The sequence below is a fragment of the Salvelinus fontinalis genome, chromosome 5 (genome assembly GCF_029448725.1).
Source record: "Salvelinus fontinalis isolate EN_2023a chromosome 5, ASM2944872v1, whole genome shotgun sequence".
Classification (NCBI taxonomy): Eukaryota; Metazoa; Chordata; class Actinopteri; order Salmoniformes; family Salmonidae; genus Salvelinus; species Salvelinus fontinalis.
In genome coordinates, this window is record NC_074669.1 from 34946430 (window position 1) to 34965309 (window position 18880).

At 42.8% G+C, this 18880-nt stretch overlaps 1 protein-coding gene across 2 annotated transcripts in view; it reads right to left on the minus strand.

Moving 5' to 3' along the window:
• Window positions 1-18880, minus strand: part of LOC129855515 (cAMP-specific 3',5'-cyclic phosphodiesterase 4B-like) — a 303941-nt gene that overhangs the window by 54779 nt on the left and 230282 nt on the right. For both annotated transcript variants that reach the window (XM_055923263.1, XM_055923264.1), the window contains 4 exons: window positions 15609-15803; window positions 14600-14636; window positions 14379-14449; window positions 2702-2751 (listed from right to left, as the gene is read on the minus strand). In XM_055923263.1, the coding sequence (XP_055779238.1) occupies window positions 2702-2751; window positions 14379-14449; window positions 14600-14636; window positions 15609-15803 (353 nt within the window). The remainder of the gene's footprint in view (window positions 1-2701; window positions 2752-14378; window positions 14450-14599; window positions 14637-15608; window positions 15804-18880) is intronic.

The window sequence follows — 18880 nt, forward strand, 5'->3', positions numbered from 1 at the left end:
AATGCAATGCAATTTGTACTGCTACAGTGGTAAATATCAAAATAAAAGCTTATTCCAAATTAAACGAACACCCCCCCGCCTCTGTTTCATGGTTTACATTTTGTTACATTTTTTCATGTGTCTGCACTTGTCATCCTGGGACAGTCCTGTATTTCAGCCCCTTTTCAGGTGTCCCAATTTTTCCTTCTACAAAAAAGGTGATTTTGTCAGCAAGACACATCAATGAATTTAAAGCTACAAGAGTGTAGACCCAATGACAATCACCCAATTTCATTACGTTTTGGGGTGTTTCTTTCCATTCATCAAAAAAAGGGAATGTGCCAAAAAGTGCACAGTGCACTTTTTGGATGATGGGAATTATTGTTGGAAGTGATTTGTTCGACAATAAGATGAAAACATCATGAATGGTTGTATTCATGCCATATTAAAAAGTAATATATATATATATTTTTTATATACCATTAAATTACATGTTTTTACTAGGCCCATCCCAAAATGTACATACCGTACTATAGGTCCTGTGGGGGAAAAAACAGCACCGTATAATTCCCTCTCTTGAGGGAGTGATGAATAGAGGGCGGTGTCATGTTCCTGGTGGCGTCATGCAGAGTAGCTAGGCAGAAGGTACCCGACAACACAGTCAAAGCATTCAGCTACAATATGTGGACGTCTCATCCACTAGCTTTGTGTCTGGATATGACCGAAGCTAACCTGAGCAAGTGAGGAAAAAGTTATTATTGGAGGATTGGCTGAGTGCAGTCTGTCTATCTGATCATTCACAATGAGCTCAATGAAGGTAAAACATCTCCAATCAAAATGGCCAACCCTTCAGCACTGCAGATTACTCCTGTGCTACTACCAGCAGCCTGCTAGTGATGATGCTCTCTGAGGAGACTTTGAACTAAAACTACTGATAGGAAAACGCATCAACTATCAGACTGACGGCGCACGACCCTGGATGGATTTACTCAATAGGTCATAATAATCTTCGTAGCGTAATCTGCTTATTGGAACCCCCCCACCCCCCCCCCCCCCACACACACACACACACTCAGTACCTGATGAGCCCTCCCTCTCCAGATACTGGAAGTGCTGGTCTGTCCATCTGCGCTGACAGGAAGTCAACAAAAGCCACATGCAGGCGGCCTGACGTCAATCAGGGCCCCGCACCACTGTCACACAGGAACACCTCCTTCCCACAGCAACACACCCGCTCACATACACACACCCGCTTGAACACACACACACACTCCGATACACAAACACACTTGTGCAGGACTGCACTCCAAACACACAAAAACACGTATACACTGTGCATTTGCACAGAAATGCAAATGTAGGCCTACTCATATGGGCGCACATGCACTCTCACACACACACATGCAAAAGCACACACACAACATACACCTACAAAAACACGTATACACTGCGCACTTGCACATACAGAAATGCAAATGTAGGTCTACTCATATGGACGCACATGCACTCTCTCACACACTATTACACACACACACACACACACACACACACACACACACACACACACACACACACACACACACACACACACATGCACTCTCACATCACGCACTTGCTCTTCTCTATTTCAATCTGTCTTCTCTTTCTCTGGGAACGAGGCACAGTAGTCAAACCACTTCAAAATGAGACAGATGCAGTAAAAGGGCTTGCTTCTGTAATACAGGTTAACCAGAATGATGAAGTCATTCTTATTAATCCCGTAAATCAACCGGGCCAACAATAAAGTGGACTCCTCTGTCCTTGCATTCCTTGTATTGTAAGTCCAATGACTGGAAGTGTTTAGGATAACACACAGTGAGAGGAATGAGAGGCATGAAAGTAAGCTCCCTGTGTTATGACTGTCTGTAGCAGGAGACTCAATGGCATCCCAGACTCCTTCATTGTGACGCTAACCACTAACGAAATCCCACACTTCTCCTGCTATGTTTAATCAACATTTCGGAGAGCTCCTTAATCTCTCTTGTCTCACCATTCAAGTGTGTGTGTGTGTGTGTGTGTGTGTGTGTGTGTGTGTGTGTGTGTGTGTGTGTGTGTGTGTGTGTGTGTGTGTGTCAATAAGGCCTTGATGTTATGGCAGCCTGTGCTACTCACACTATCACCCATGTACACAGTTTGATAGCTAGTGACGTAGTGTAGGCTGAGAGCATTAAGCTCAAGGACACAGTAAGGAGTTCCCAATCACACACACACCATAGTCTCAACTCCCTAGTCATGGGTCCAGCACATTTCTAATGAGCAAGATTCACATGCTGTTGTATTTTCAGTGTGAAGATAAAGACATTTGGGATAGAGTGGTGAGAGTGAGAGGTTTCCTGGAACTTCCTATCAGAGCAGCGATAAATACAGACTAAATACAGGCTGTGGGTGGGGAGGGGAAGTATCTGAACCGATGAGAGGGGGGGGGGGGGGGGTCGGGGGCGAGGTCGCAGGGTTCAAGTGTGAGTGTGGTCACGTAGACAAGAAATCAAGAGAAGAGAGAGGGAAAGGAGGAGAGACGAGAGACCAAGAGAACAGTCTTGACATTGAGACAGTTCTTTAAGACTTAGGCTGATTCAAACAACAGTCAGTGAGTCAGTGGCAAACAGATGGACAGACAAACCAATACCACTGTTTTTGGGACAGAAGATGCATTGTAGGAGAGAGCAGTGCATTGTGGTCTTACCTGGCAAACAGACTCTGGTGATGGGAGGCTGAGTGGCCACAGGGGACCTCCTGAGGAAAGAGAAAAAAAATGCAATAACATTATCAGTATGGATATGAAATTCATTTTGATAGGCCTACATCAGATCGTTACATTGTGTAGTGGCCAACCACATCTGCTAAGCCAATATCGGTTAAGTGCCTCTTCACGAGGAGAAATGGAGAAGAAGACAGACAGAGGAGCATAACAATGTCTGTGAGGATTGAAAAAGAAACACTGAAAGAAAGCGATTGTGCGAGAGAGAAAAAAAGATCGAGAGCGAGAGAGAGAGAGAAAGAGAGCGAGAGACAGGTGAGGAGAAACAGAGAGAATGAAAGAGAGACCGAGAGAGAATGAGATTGAAAAAGGGACCAGGTAAATGAGGAATAAAATGTGAATTTAGTTCAACCTTTTCATTCAACAAGCTCAAAGCACATCTGCCTGATCCACTCTGAGTGTGTGTGTGTGTATATGAGAGTGTGTGTGCCTGCAAGTATGTTTACCTACATGTGTGAAGTGTGTCTGCGAGAGTGCATGTGTGTGTGTGTGTGTGTGTGTGTGTGTGTGTGTGTGTGTGTGTGTGTGTGTGTGTGTGTGTGAGTGTGCGCGTGTGTGTGTGTGTGTGTGTGAGCGCGAGAGAGAAAAGAGAGAGAGAGAGATTAATGTAGGTGATGGAGGCTTTGGGTTTTCAATGAGGCAGGCTATTCAACACAAGCGTTTTAATAGGAGAGTTTGCATTCCAGTATCTTACAGCGTGCTAGAGACAGACCGACAATAACAGGGTGATATCTAGGATGCAGGAGGAAGGATGCCCGACACTGAATCTTTCCACTGAAGCTTTGCATCCCAGTCTGAGTGGAGTCATTCTAGAGAAGGATGTTACTGTATGTACTACCTATTAAGTGACTCACGCATAGGCTGTTATGTGCGCATTACGTTTCAGACGTTCCAGATAGGGTAACGTCAAATATGACTTAACATGCACAACCTAATCATTCACATAATGACAGTCAACATCAGGTCAAATTGAATGTTGATGTACATTAAGCAAATGAGATTTAGTATTTTGTTTTGAGTTGATGTTTTGATTACAACCAATTCTCTGTGTGGGTGATAATAGGGTTTGTTTTTGTAAGCTTTCGAACCATCCCACAGCTAAACCCGCTTGACAAAGACTGCAAACAGATTGTCCCGTTTTCACGAGGAAAAATAAAAACCTTGCGGTTTACATTCTGCAGTGCAGCGTACCATCTCTCTCCTCTCTCCCGGCGTGAATATTAAACTTAGTTGAGAAAAACACAAGGGAGAGAAACAATCCGAGGTCTCATTGAAACCTGGGAGAATAATAAGACATGCGTTCTAAGTTAAGTGTCCTAAGTTCATTTGTTCTGCCTGAGGATGAACGACGTGTCGAACTGTGAAAATGTTCCCATGCAGAGAGACGGTTCCAGTAAGACAGGTAGGCAGTGGGATCATGAGTGGGTTGCAAGGTTGCCCGATCGAGTTTAACTGTAGACATCATCTATCAGACCCTTCATCTCTAAACCCCTCTCCAACACCACAACCCCTCAATGATGTGACTATACTGCTACAAACTGGTGGGATGAGTTTTCAGTGTTGAATGAAAATGGCTGAATAAATGTTAGTATAGGAATACAGCTTGTACTCTTTGTCGCGGGGATCGCCACGCTTGTGTTTATTAACTGACACTTTTGATACTCTGGATTTCCCTTGAGTGTCTATGCGATTTGATTGTGGCTCAAACGGGAAATAAAAGTATTATCAGAGTTTTCGTTGAGGCTATGTCATCATTATAGTATAGTTAATGTGCAATGTTTTAGCTTAACATTTATGTGGAATCCGTTGATGCATTGGATACCAGATAACGTTAACAGAATTGCGGGAAAACATTGCTTGGTAGGCGGGGGCGAAGGACACTGAGTACCGGTGTCCTAGCCATCTAGCTAGCTACTTCACTTGACGTACCGTTAACTGCAGTGTTGCCAACTCCTCAGTAAGGAAAGTAGCTATTTGCTGTCCTAAAAGTCGATAGAAGTCGCTAAATGACGTCATCACCTAATTTGCATAATTGTCCATGTGCATGTAATTGTGATGGACGCTGTAGGAGAGAGAAATCACGTCGTGGGAGAGACAAAACGTGAGCAAAAAACACCCTAAATATGTTTACAACTACAAATGAGCAAGCTGCAGAGAGTGGCACACACAGCGAATAAGAACCAGATATTTGAGGCCATACTCTCCCTTCAGCACTTCATGGACCCCATTGTTAATCCCCGTCATAACAGAGGCATTGTCAGTCCCTATCCCCAGGAGTTTCTCTTTTTTAAGGCAACACTTCGAGGATAGCCACAACAGCACGGGCTATAGATTTGGCATCTCCCTCCCTCCAACTCAACAAGTCCCAGTAATGTTGATACAATTGTCTGCTTGGTGTCGCTAAAGTACCTTATCACAACCCCCAGGTACTTAGAAACACTTACATCCGTGGACTCATCGGGAAGGAGGCTGAAACGGTGGTCACACACATCTGCAACCAACTTTTTCAGAAACTATGGTACTAGAACACCATTAATAATTTCTGTCCACTTTGTCCTGTGCATTTTGAAGTGGGTAGCAGCAGTGAAGTCTGAGAAAGCAGCTCTACATGCTTCTCCAATGTGATCACATGCCAGCATGGAACAGTGTTCAGCGATAGCTAATGCCATGGTGGCCTCAGCCTTTTTTTTTGCAGAGTCAATTTTTTTAACCATAAATGGCAGCTTGTTTTGGGTGGAACTGTTATAACTTTTGAGTATGTTTTTTTAGTGTTGTCATGTGTTTTTTTACATCACTAAGTTTGGCGTAGAAATCAGCCTTACAATACAGGCAGTATGCCCGTGTACCATCTCCAATAAACGGCTTCAACCAGCCTTTGAATTCAGGGTTTGATTCCCACTCCTTTCTGAGACATGATGATCTAGCCAGCTAGATGTTTAGCCGAGAGGCACAGAGAGGCACACACACTATGGACAAGGTGAGTAAGTGACTGAGGCTGTGTGAGTCAAATGCAGTGATTTATTTTTGTGCAGTGATTTATTTTAGACAAAGAACATTTTACATTTACATCCCACCCTGAATGTAAGCCAGGGCGGGATCAGTCAGCGGCGGCATCCCGCATGCGCGATTCATTTGCAGTTTGGACGTGTAGGGGTGAACATCTCCTGCTCTGACTGCAGCTGGGAGGGACTGCTGCGAGAGGACTGGGCCACCTGTGAGCACTTTGGGACAGGGGTGGTGCCCACGGCAGCACCGGCTGCTTGTTGAGAAGAGTAAGAACGATATGTGCTTTCACGTCAGAATTTCCAAAAGTCTCCAATAACACCAGAAAAAGTTGCTAGTCAATTTTTTTTAAATGTGTCGCTAGAGGGGTCTGAATACTCGCTAAATATAGCGACAAAGTCGCTAAGTTGGCAACACTGGTTAACTGAACTGTGGGAAATCAGTGCTCGGCAGGCGGGGCCGAAGGACACTGTGTACCGTTCATAGTGTTTTAGTTTTGACCTAAAGTCCGTTGTCAGTCGTTTGGACGCTATCCTCTCTGTGGTAAACAGAAAAAAAATCTTAAGCTTCATGTGTCAGGCCCGGAAGTGACCGTCCTGGCTTTGGAGAGGGGCCTGAGAGACACAAGGCCTGTTAGATGATATCTGCAGCTAGACCCCTCTCGGGCTGCCATCTCTCATGCATTGGGCATGAGACGCACACATTTGACCCTCTTCTCATGCTCACATGCCACACATCTTATATCTTACGCACTGAAAAAGTACTGCTTTTATTTGTCTAATTATTCCATTGTATAGTCAGGGCATTAACCTTTCAAATGTGACTCTAAATAGCTTTAAAATCGGCGCATCTGCGCCTGGAATTTAACATCACGAGCGGAACCTCTATCATTGTCCTGTCCTGCCACAGCACTGTGAACCGAGGCACATTGAAGCATATGATTGGTCTAATTGTGTAAGAGAGCAAGGGGATTAGATGCGCGTTTAAAGAAATGCCCCTCAAGATTAGAGGGGAGCCGAAGCGGCTGAATGGAGAGAAAGAACGTACATCCTCAAATGAGTTTATAAAACTGTAAAAAGAGCAGAACGAGTGCTGCTTTCTTGTACATTACACAATGTTGTCAACAAATTAGGTTGCTGTTACTCCCGTCCATAATGCAAAAATGCTGCCTTAAATCAATTTGGTAATTGGTATCCTAATGTAGCAGGTGTGAAAGAAATGTCTGAGCGTTGTTTCTTTCTTTCTGGTCCTGATGAGGGGGAAAAAACTGTCGGGGGAGGTTATCTTGTTCTGTTCAACCAATCCAATAAATGTGGAGGAGGAGTTAAGATGGAGTGTCGCCTTGTTAACGTCCAAAATCAGAAGTTGCGTCACAGGCTCTCTTTCCAATTCCCCTGAAAAACTGATTCATCCGGTTGTTATCAGCCCTCCGAGGGTTGGTGACAAGGGGCCAGGGTTCTGGTAAAGAAGCATGGTTTGGACTGCTCCGACAACTTTGCTTCGGTACTGCAGTTTAACTGACGCCCAGCCCAGAAAGACATTTTCCATAGACGGCCACATAGAGAAGTCAAATTTGAACATTCCTAATAAAACACTTTAGTCATCACCTTTGTGCATGAAACATCCATTGAATTATTCAAATAATTATCGCTGAGGACAATTTTTTCCCATCACCCATCAAAATGTATATTTATCCAATGTCTGCCATGTTTTTGGATCACGTGTGCGCACTGAGTGTTAGTGCTCGTGTGAAGTTGGACCGTGTAAACCGGATGCAACCTGGATATAGATGGTCCATGAATTAGCGTATGAGAACGTCAGTAGATTAAGTTGAATATAACTCTATTCTCTAGTTTTTATACCTTAGCGGTGGGTGATTGGCATTAGTAGGATAAACTATAGACGGGTTGGTTGTTTAGCAACAAAACCGACGTGGGGAAAACAGACAGGGTTGGCTTAGATTGTTGACAACATGTAAACTACATATAGTCTCTTATGTTTATTGAAAACATACATGAATTAGCATTTGTTGTCTCTCAAATACATCGTTACAGTTAGTGGTTAGCAACAGTGCCTTCGGGAAGTATTCATACCTCTTGACTTTTCCCACATTTTATTCTAAAATGTATTAAAACAAATTTTTCCCTCATCAATATACACACAATACCCCATAAGCCCTTTTGTTCACCTGACCTAAAATTCCTTACAATCAAATGCTGACCACATTATCTCCCGAGAGAACTCTCTTTGATTATAGTCACAGCCGTGTATATCCCCCCCAAGCAGATACCTCGACGGCCCTCAAAGAACTTCACTGGACTCCATGTAAACTGTAAACCATATATCCTGAGGCTGCATTTATTGTAGCTGGGTATTTTAACAAAGCTTATTTGAGAACAAGGCTACCTAAATTCTACCAGCACAATGAGTGTAGCACCCGCGCGGACAATACACTGGACCACTGCTACTCCAACTTCCGCATTGCATACAAGGCCCTCCCCCGCCCTCCCTTCGGAAAATCCGACTGCGACTCCATCTTGCTCCTACCGTCCTATAGGCAAAAACTCAAACAGAATGTACCCGTGACTAGAACCATTCAACACTGGTCTGACCAATCGGAATCCACGCTTCAAGATGGTTTAGATCACAAGGAAGCCTCAGAGAATAACATTGATTTATACACTGACTCGGTGAGTGAGTTTATAAGGAAGTGCATTGGAAATGTTGGACCCACTGTGACTATTAAAACCTACCCTAACCAGAAATCGTGGATAGATGGCGGCATTCACGCAAAACTGAAAGAGCGAACCACCACATTCAACCAGGGAAAGATGTTGGAGAATATGGCCGAATATAAACAGTGTAGTTATTCCCTCCACAAGGCAATCAAACAAGCGAAATGTTGGTATAGGGACAAAGTGGAGTCGCAATTCAACGGCGTACGATGTATGTGACAGGGTCTACAGGCAATTACGGACTTAGCCACGTCACAGACACTGATGTCTTGCTTCCAGACAAACTAAACACCTTCTTTGCCCGCTTTGAGGATAATACAGTGCCACCGACGTGGCCCGCTACCAAGGACTGTGGGCCCCTCCTCTCCTTCTCTGTGGCCGACGTGAGTAAGACATTTAAACGTGTTAACCCTCGCAAGGCTGCTGGCCCAGATGGCATGACTAGCCGTGTCCTTAGAGCATGCGAAGACCAGCTGGCTTGTCTGTTTACGGACATATTCAATCACTCCCTATCCCAGTCTGCTGTCCCCACTTCAAGATGGCCACCATTGTTCCTGTACCAAAGAAGGCAAAGATAACAGAGCTAAATGACTATCGCCCGTAGTACTCACTTCTGTCATCATGAAGTGCTTTGAGAGACTAGTCAAGGATCATATCACCTCCAACTTACCTGCCACCATAGACCAACTTCAGTTTGTATACCACCCAAACATGTCCACAGACGATGCAAACGCCATCTCCACTTCGCTGATCATCAACACTGGGGCCCACAAACAGTAGAGGGAGCACCCCCCTATCCACATCGACGGGACAGTAGCGGAGAAGGTGGACAGTTTTAAGTTCCTCGGCGTACACATCACAGACAAACTGAAATGGTCCACCCACACAGACAGCGTGGTGAAGAAGGCGCAACAGTGCCTCTTCAACCTCAGGAAGCTGAAGAAATGTGGCTTGTTACCTAAAACCGTCACAAACTTTTACAGATGCACAATTGAGAGCATTCTGTCAGACTGTATCACCGCCTGGTATGGCAACTGCACCGCCATCAACCACAGGGCTCTCCAGAGGGTGGTGCGGTCTGCACAACGCATCACCGGGGGCAAACAGCCTGCCCTCCAGGACACCTACACCACCCAATGTCACAGGAAGGCCAAAAAGATAATCAAGGACAACAACCACCCTAGACACTGCCTGTTCACCCCGCTATCATCCAGAAGGCGAGGTCAGTACAGGTGCATCAAAGCTGGGACCGAGAGATTGAAAAACAGCTTCTATCTCAAGGCCATCAGACTGTTAACACTAACACAGAGAGGCTGCTGCCTACATACAGACCTGACATCATTGGCCACTTTAATAAATGGATCACTAGTCACTTTAAATAATACCACTTTAATAATGTTTACATAACTTACATTACTCATCTCATATGCATATGTATTTTATACCACCTATTGCAGCTCGGCCATCGCTCATCCATATATTTATATGTACATATTCTTATTCCATTCCTTTACATTTTTGTGTATTAGGTAGTTGTTGTGGAATTGTTAAATTACTTGTTGATATTACTGCACTGTCGGAACTAAAACCACAAGCATTTCACTACACTCGCATTAACATCTGCTAACCATGTATTTAACCAATAAATGTGATTTAATTTTTGATTTGGATAACAAAGTAAAAACAGTTTGAGAAATTGTTGCTAATTTATTAAAAACTAAAAACGTAATTATTACATTTACATAAGTATTCAGACCCTTTACTCAGTACTTTGTTGAGGCACCTTTGCTAGCGATAACAGTCTTCTTGGGTATGACGCTACAAGCTTGGCACACCTGTATTTAGGGAATTTCTCCCATTCTTCTCTGCAGATCCTGTCAAGCTCTGTCAGGTTGGATGGGGAGCATTTCTGCACAACTATTTTCAGGTCTCTTCAGAGATGTTCGATCGGGTTCAAGTCCGGGCTCTGGCTTGGCCACTCAAGGACATTCAGAGACTTGTCCCGAAGCCACTCCTGTGTTGTCTTGGCTGTGTGCTTAGGGTCGTTGTCCTGTTGGAAGGTGAACCTTCCAACGAGGATCTCTCTCTACTTTGCGCCGTTCATCTTTCCCTCAATCCTCACTAGTCTCACAGTCCCTGTCGAAAAACATCCCCACAGCATGATGCTGCCACCATACTTCACCATAGGGATGGTGCCAGGTTTCCTCCAGATGTGATGCTTGGCATTCAGGCCAAAGAGTTCAAACTTGGTTTCATCAGACCAGAGAATCTTGTTTCTCATGGTCTGAGAGTCTTTAGGTGCCTTTTGGCGAACTCTAAGCAGGCTGTCATGTGCCTTTTACTGAGGATTGGCTTCTGTTTGGCCACTCTACCATAAAGGCATAATTGGTGGAGTGCTGCAGAGATGGTTGTCCTTCTGGAAGGTTCTCCCATCTCCACAGAGGAATTCTAGAGCTCTGTCAGAGTGACCATCGGGTTCTTGGTCACCTCCTTCTCCCCCATTTGCTCAGTTTGCCCGGGCGGCCAGATCTAGGAAGAGTCTTGGTGATTCCAAACTTCTTTCATTTAAGAATGATGGAGCCCACTGTGTTCTTGGGGACCTTCAATGCTGCAGAAATGTTTTGGTACCTTTCCCCAGAACTGTGCTTCGACACAATCCTGTCTCGTAGCTCTACGAGCCAGGATTCCTTCCTTCGACCAAAAACCAAGGCTTGGTTTTTGCTTTGACATGCACTGTCAACTGTGGGACCTTACATAGACAGGTGTGTGCCTTTCCAAATCATGTCTAATTAATAGAATTTACCACAGTTGTAGAAACATCTGAAGGATGATCAATGGAAACAGGATGCACCTGAGCAAGATTTCAAGTCTCATAGCAAAGGTCTGAATACTTATGTAAATAAGGTATAAAAAAAAAAAAATGTTTTAATAGATTTGCTAAAATTCTAAAAAACTGTTTTTGCTTTTTTATTATGGGGTATTGTGTGTAGATTGCTGAGGATTTTTATTTATTTAATCCATTTTAGAATAAGGCTGTAATGTAACAAAATGTGGAAAAAGTCAAAGGGTCTGAATACTTTTCAAATGGCACTGTAGCTAGCTAATTGTAGACATATTAGTATCAGTCAAAACCACTCAAAACAAGACATGGTATCAAAAACCAGATAAAACTAGCTGAAATGAGCCACCTATGATTCTCCACATTGCAGCTTATTGTTATTACATATCTGATATGCCTACGTGTGTATTTGAAAATGAATTGAAATGAGGCTATGTATGTTTGTAGCCATTCATGGACAGTGTTGAATAAGTCATACAAATAAGCATTGGATAGTAAATACTTCAGGCATCAAATATCATGGTTTGACATTTCTGTACTGTGCACATGCTAGGCAAAGGTGGTAGGTTGACTCCCAACTCATAAACACATCATATTTTGTCTATGTAGAGTAAGATGATGGCAAGGACCTTCAACTAGTAAGCCTCAACTACCTGAAGATTTACATCATTAGATTTATCTTGAAGGTTGGGTGAATTGGAGAAATTAATCATTAGAACAAGAACATTTTCAAACACAGAGCAAACTCTGGTTTCTTTTCCACCGAGACCCCACACCAGTTGGTCCCCGGTGTTTTAGGTTAACGTGAGCTGTAGTGTAATTGTGTTTCCATCAGGAGTCTGACACAAAAGACTTGGTGCGAGCATCATCAACAACATCTGTATCAATCAAGACAATTGCTTTGTGAGGAGGTGCTAAAGTTCACAGTTAGCCATTGTTATGTAAATTTAGAGCTGAAAAGTACCGAGGGGCTTGGCTCCAAGTCAGGGCAGGTCTGCCAGAGCCATGGCCCAGTGAGACACAGGTGCCGGTCTGTGTAGATGGAAACAGAAAAGTCTGAGTCTTTTGGGTAAAACACCAGGGTAAATCCTCAATTGGAACTCCGAATACATGAGGGGTGGCCAACCCTTGTGGAGAGCAAGCAGGATTTTCTTCCAGACCTATTTTATAGAGATAGTTCGCCCAAATTACAAATGTACATGCTTGCTTCCTTACCTTGGAAGCAGCCTATGGACAAGGAAAGACCGCAATCTATGCTTTGGTTACCTACTGCCATCAACCACTAATATGCGTATTTCCTGTGCAAAGCATTGGTGTAGTGGTAACACTCCCCGGCATGCCACATAACTCCCCACCTAAGAAAAGGGATCAATCCCTATGTCCAACCTAATTTCCTTACTGTTGAAATAAAGTGTAAAAACATATATATTAAAAAAGTATAATATATATTTTTTAAATTAGCATACTTTAAATGTAATCTTGTCCAGGGGTTGTGCCAGGGGGCAATAAAATTCACAATAGCAAATCTCACACCAAGCAGTCTTCAAAAATTGCCAGCAGCTGGGTTGAATAGTTGGATACTGTCCTCTTGTGGATGAAGATACAAACTACAGCACATGTACATTCTTTTTGGTTATTTATTATTTTACCCTGCTGGTCATCTATGAACGTTTTAACATCTTGAAGAACAATCTGGCCTTAATGGCCATGTACTCTTATAATCTCCACCCGACACAGCCAGAAGAGGACTGGCCTCTCTAGGTTTCTTCCTAGGCTCCTGCCTTTTTAAGGAGTTTTTCCTAGCCACAGTGCTTCTACATCTGCATTGCTTGCTGTTTGGGGTTTCGTGCTAGGATTCTGTTTAAGCACTTTGTGACATCTGCAGATGTGAAAAGAGCTTTATAAATACATTTGATTGATTGATTGTTATTTCCCCCAGATCTATGGAAGCCCGTTCCTGCCACCAAAATAAAGAAATCTGATTAGGAGGTATGAGATAGTAAGTCGTTATTATGAGATAGTAAGTCATAATTATGAGATAGTCAGTCTTTATTCGGTAAACAGCTGAGGAATGGGACAGGAGAAATGTAACCACTCCCAAATACATAGATGCAAGGACTGACTATCCATTATATCAAAATGATAGTTTTAACCAGGTGTTGAAGCTATACAGGGTTTGTTTACAATTACATTGTTTACAAACAATGAAAAAAAACAAGCTTGTATTTTGAGTTCTGATGGGGTAAGACCATTGGTCATGAGGCATTTCTAAGTTACATTTTTTAAGAATCAATGGCTTCATATGAATCATTTAAAAGTACAAAAAATGGATGTACAAATCCCAGATTGCACTTTTAATGGATTTAGTTGTATTAATGAATTCATTAAATCAGATGTCATCAAACCAACCCACATCAACAAAACTCTCCAATCCATTAATATGGAACAATATCCCCACAATACAGTCCCTTCAGAAAGTATTCACCCCTTGACTTTATCCACATTTTGTTGTGTTACAGCCTGTATTTAAAATGGATTAAACTGAGATTTTGTGTCACTGTCCTACACACAATACCCCATGATGTCAATGTGAAATTATGTTTTTAGAAATATTTGCAAATGAATAAAAAAAATGAAAAGCTGGAAATGTCTTGAGTCAATAAGGAGCTAGCAAGTCTGTTTGTTTTTACCCTCTACAACTACTGTAGCTATCTGGTAAACTTGCTAGCTACTTCAGTGGATGTTGAACACATATCTACCGGCAAATGAACACGTCTAGTAGCAAACGTGTTAACTTATAGCAGTGGGATAAGCGGGATAATCAACTCTATGCGTTCTCTGGAAATAACGCAACTCCCTGGAAGGGAGTGGTACTAACCACGCTGCTAGGTTAGTACCACGTCCTGCATTATTGTCCATAGAACGCATAGCCCCTCATTGATCATCCCTTACATATACCAGTTGATATTGTGGTTAGTGTGGTCTAAACGAATCAGTCAGATCACCAATAAGGCCAGAAGCTTACTTGTTGGAAGCACATTGGACATTGGTCAGGACTGTGAAGTTGTTTCTTACACTTCGAAGGCTTGCGAGGACCTGGAGCGAAAGAGAACACATTCATCCATTTTGAATACAGCACAGTACCTAGTCACTGGGCTGGCTTTCTCAAAGTGGGCTGAATGTAGCTGTGCTACAGTACAGAATTGAGGAAAAAGGACAGATGTGGTGGGATTAGAATATAATTACCTGAGCAAATGGCGTTACTATCAAGTCATCACCGTGTCTGTAAACGCAAACAAAAAAACACGTCAGCGACACATCGTAAACATAATCAAGAACGCATTTGGAACTGTACCAGTGAACACATATCAGCGTGAATGGGCTCCATCAGTCCATTGGTTCAACACCAGGGGCAAGAATGTTACTTTCAACCACATCTAAGGAGGTAGTCATTATGAAGGTATGTGTCAGTTAGTTACTGGGCCAAGTCTGTGCGAGTGACGAGAGTCCCGATTCCCTAAACTGTGCCTGTAGTTCAGCCATGGAGACCAAACAGGCAACCGACCGACTCCACAGCCAAAAATCACAATCAGATCAGAGCTCAAATGGCCTTTTGCATGATAGGCCCATTGGTACATCAGTGCCAAAATAGGACTTCGTCACATAAAGACGTTAAGCAATAAGAACCAGTTACACTCTGACGTGACTAAATATCCCCAGAATTCACTTAGGTAACAGAGGAAGTAATGTGTAAGTAAGTAACACTTGTTCTACTGGAATGTAATGTTGTTAGGTCAAACACTGGATGTTCCTCGTTAAAGGACTTTCCACTTCTTTCCACTGTTCTGTGTTTGGAGTCATAGGGACTTTAAGATCTTTCTATCATCAGCTGAATCTGTCACTATACTTGGTCATTTCGGTTACAAATTAGCCTCTTTTGGAGCACTTTTTCCACTCATCACTATTAGTGGTAGTAGTTTCCATAGAAACGGGTGTCATGTGATGTACCTCTGTACCAGGGGACATGGATCAAACACAATGGAACACATATCCAGATCACTTCATGGTGTGTGTGTGTGTGTGTGTGTGTGTGTGTGTGTGTGTGTGTGTGTGTGTGTGTGTGTGTGTGTGTGTGTGTGTGTGTGTGTGTGTGTGTGTGTGTGTGTGTGTGTGTGTGTACATGTATGTGTGTGTGCGTGTGTGTATCTGTATGTGTGTGTGTACATGTATGTGTGGTGCGTGCGTGAAGACTTACAGTTCAGATGCGATGGAGGAGTTTCGGGACATGGACTTGGGCGAGAGTTCATAGTCACTGTCCGAGCGGTAGAGGAAGGACTCTCTGCGCTGGTTGTGTCCAGGGAAGTTGGTGTGTAGGACCAGGCCAGACCCGGGAGACGCTGAAGGGTCCAACGGACTGCAGCTGGCTGATGGGCCATTCTCCACATCAAAGCTGCAACACAACACAGAGACATCAATGTTAGTAACACAATTTCTACATGTTTTCTACTGGTCCTTTGTGGCTCAGTCGGTAGAATAGGGTGCTTGCAACACCAAGGGTTGTGGGTTCGATCCTGCAAGTTGCTTTGGATAAAAGTGTCTCCTAAAAATGGGATTTATTATCTTTAATACTTTCCACCTACAGGCTAGGTACAGAACAGAGGCCTGAGCGCCTGCCTGTCCTTGTATGTGCAACTCACTGACACCACAAATGAATATGTTCCTTTGGGAAATAAAAGTTGATCTAAATCTAAAAGTTTCAAGGTCTTGGCAAAAGTCTAGACTACAATACGTAGATGGCCTAACATACCCATGACAAAGAGCACGCGCATGGATGACAAATCAGGATTATATTACACTGACACTTTTTTTTAGGAAATGCCAATCTTTGGTTTCATCAGTCATGGACAGGATAGTGACACATCATGAAACTATAGGCCTAACTGATACAAACTGGGGGAAAAAAAGAAATTCTGACATAGATGTTGCTATTCCAATCAGGGTAGGGGGTCAGTGGTGTAAAGTACCTAAGTAAAAATATTTTATAGCAATACTTAAGTCGTTTTTGGGGTTATCTTTACTTCACTATTTATATTTTTGACTACTTTTACTTTTACTTCACTAAATTCCTAAAGAAAATAATGTACTTTTTACTCCATACAATTCCCCGAACACCCAAAAGTACTCGTTACATTTTGAATGTTTAACAGGACAGGAAAATGGTTCAATTCACACTCATCAAGAGAACATCCCATGTCATCCCTACTGCCTCTTATCTGGCAGACTCACTAAACACACATGCTTAATTTGTAAATTATGTCTGAGTGTTGGAGTGTGCCCTTGACTATCTGTAAACTAAAAAAACAATACAATTGTGCCGTTTGGACTGCCTAATAGAAGTCATTTGAAATTATTTATACTTTTACTTTTGCAATTGATCTACTTTTGATACAAGTATATTTAAAACCAAATACTTTTAGACTTTTAGACTTTTAAGTAGAATTTACTTGGTAACTTTCACTTATACTAGTAATTATATATTAATGTATCTTTACTTTATCTTTACTTTTACTCAAGTATGACAATTGAGTACTTTTTCCAACACTGGTAGGAGTTTGAGGAAAAGAGAGAGGGATCTTGACAAACATTCCCGGGAGAGATATCTTCTGAAAAGTCTCAAGGTTTTCCCAGGCAGCAAGTGGGAGATGACGGGGAAGAGGGGGAAACGAGCGGTGACCTCTGTTACTCCTCGCTGCAGGAGGCTCAGCAGAGAGGAGGGCAGAGGTCTTCTGAAACTCTCACAAACACACGCATGAAAGATCGCCAATCAGAGTACAGAGAAGATAAACAATTAAAACACACCATCTGATTCAGGAAACCAGCCTGGGACCACTGATGCATGTGATCTGGATAGGGCCTGATGAAAGGAGGACACAGTAATGTGTGAATATGTGTGCGCGTGTGTGTGTCAGAAGGCCTGTCCTCTCTGGCAGGGTAATGTTTAGGACATTGCCAGCAGTAAAATTGGAGCTCAATTTCCAAAAAGACAAGCGCTTTAACTTTGAAATTATACTGTATGACCGAAACTGACAGAGTGGGTAACACTTCCTCTCCCCGGACGCGGTACAGGGACCAAAACAACCGCTCAGAAATTAACAGAAGATCAAAACACACACCTCAGGGCTGACCTCTGATAAAAACAACAGGACACACACAGCAGGCTGTGCTGGGCCTAGTGTTTGCGGTATTAGTGATAAGTAATCTTATGAAAGCATTACATAAGGTTACTGAGGCTAAGGCTTTGGCACTATACTGTAGGGCATCTGAAACACATGGTTCACTACCACTACCCCCTTATTAAGTAAACAGTAAGCAAAATGTCAACTCTGTTTGGACAGTGTGGGGCAATGTGATCACCTACACTAGCTGAGGAACGCTTAACTCTGTTCTCTTATATCGAGGCAGAGTTAAGTATTGATAACTGGTCGCACGATTAGCTAAAAACATTGAGTCACCATCAGTCGATACTCGTAAAAACGCCAATTCTAAAAACGCTTACCTGTACCTATGTTTGTCCCATAGAATTGCGGCTCTTCCACAGGTTGCTGAAATTCATACTTTTAATAAAAAATGGTCTTGAATTCAAACAAACAATAGCCCAGGCCAATGAAGCGACACAGATTGTACAATATTAGGATGCAATATACCGTTGAAGTCGGAAGTTTACATACACTTAGGTTGGAGTCATTAAAACTCATTTTTCAACCACTCCACACATTTCTTGTTAACTTCTTGTGGCTGCAGGGGCAGTATTGAGTAGCTTGGATGAAAAGGTGCCCAGAGTAAACTGCCTGCTCCTTAGTCCCAGTTACTAATATATGCATATAATTATTAGTATTGGCTAGAAAACACTCGGAAGTTTCTAAAACTGTTTGAATGATGTCTGTGAGTATAACAGAACTCATATGGCAGGCAAAGACCTGAGAAAAAAATCCAACCAGGAAGTGGGAAATCTGAGGTTTGTAGGTTTTCAACTCATCGCCTATCGAATACACAGTGGGATATGGATCAGTTTGCACTTCCTACGGCTTCCACTAGATGTCAACAGTCTGTAGAACCTTGTCTGATGCTTCTACTGTGATGTGGGGCCGAAGGAGACGGGAATGAGTAAGGTCTACCATGACCTGACCATCCACGTTTACATGAGAGGGAGCTCTGTTCCATCGCACTTCTGAAGACAATGGTTGGAACTTTATTGAAGATTTATGTTAAAAACATCCTAAAGATTGATTCAATACATCGTTTGACATGTTTCTACTGACTAATACAGAACTTTTTGACATTTCGTCTGCTTTTAGTGAACGCGCTTCCTGACTTTGGATTTGTTTACCAAACACGCTAACAAAGATAGCTTTTTGGACATAAATGATGGACATTACCGAACAAAACAAACATTTCTTGTGGAAGTGGGAGTCCTGGGAGTGCATTCCGACGAAGATCAGCAAAGGTAAGTGAAGATTTATAATGCTA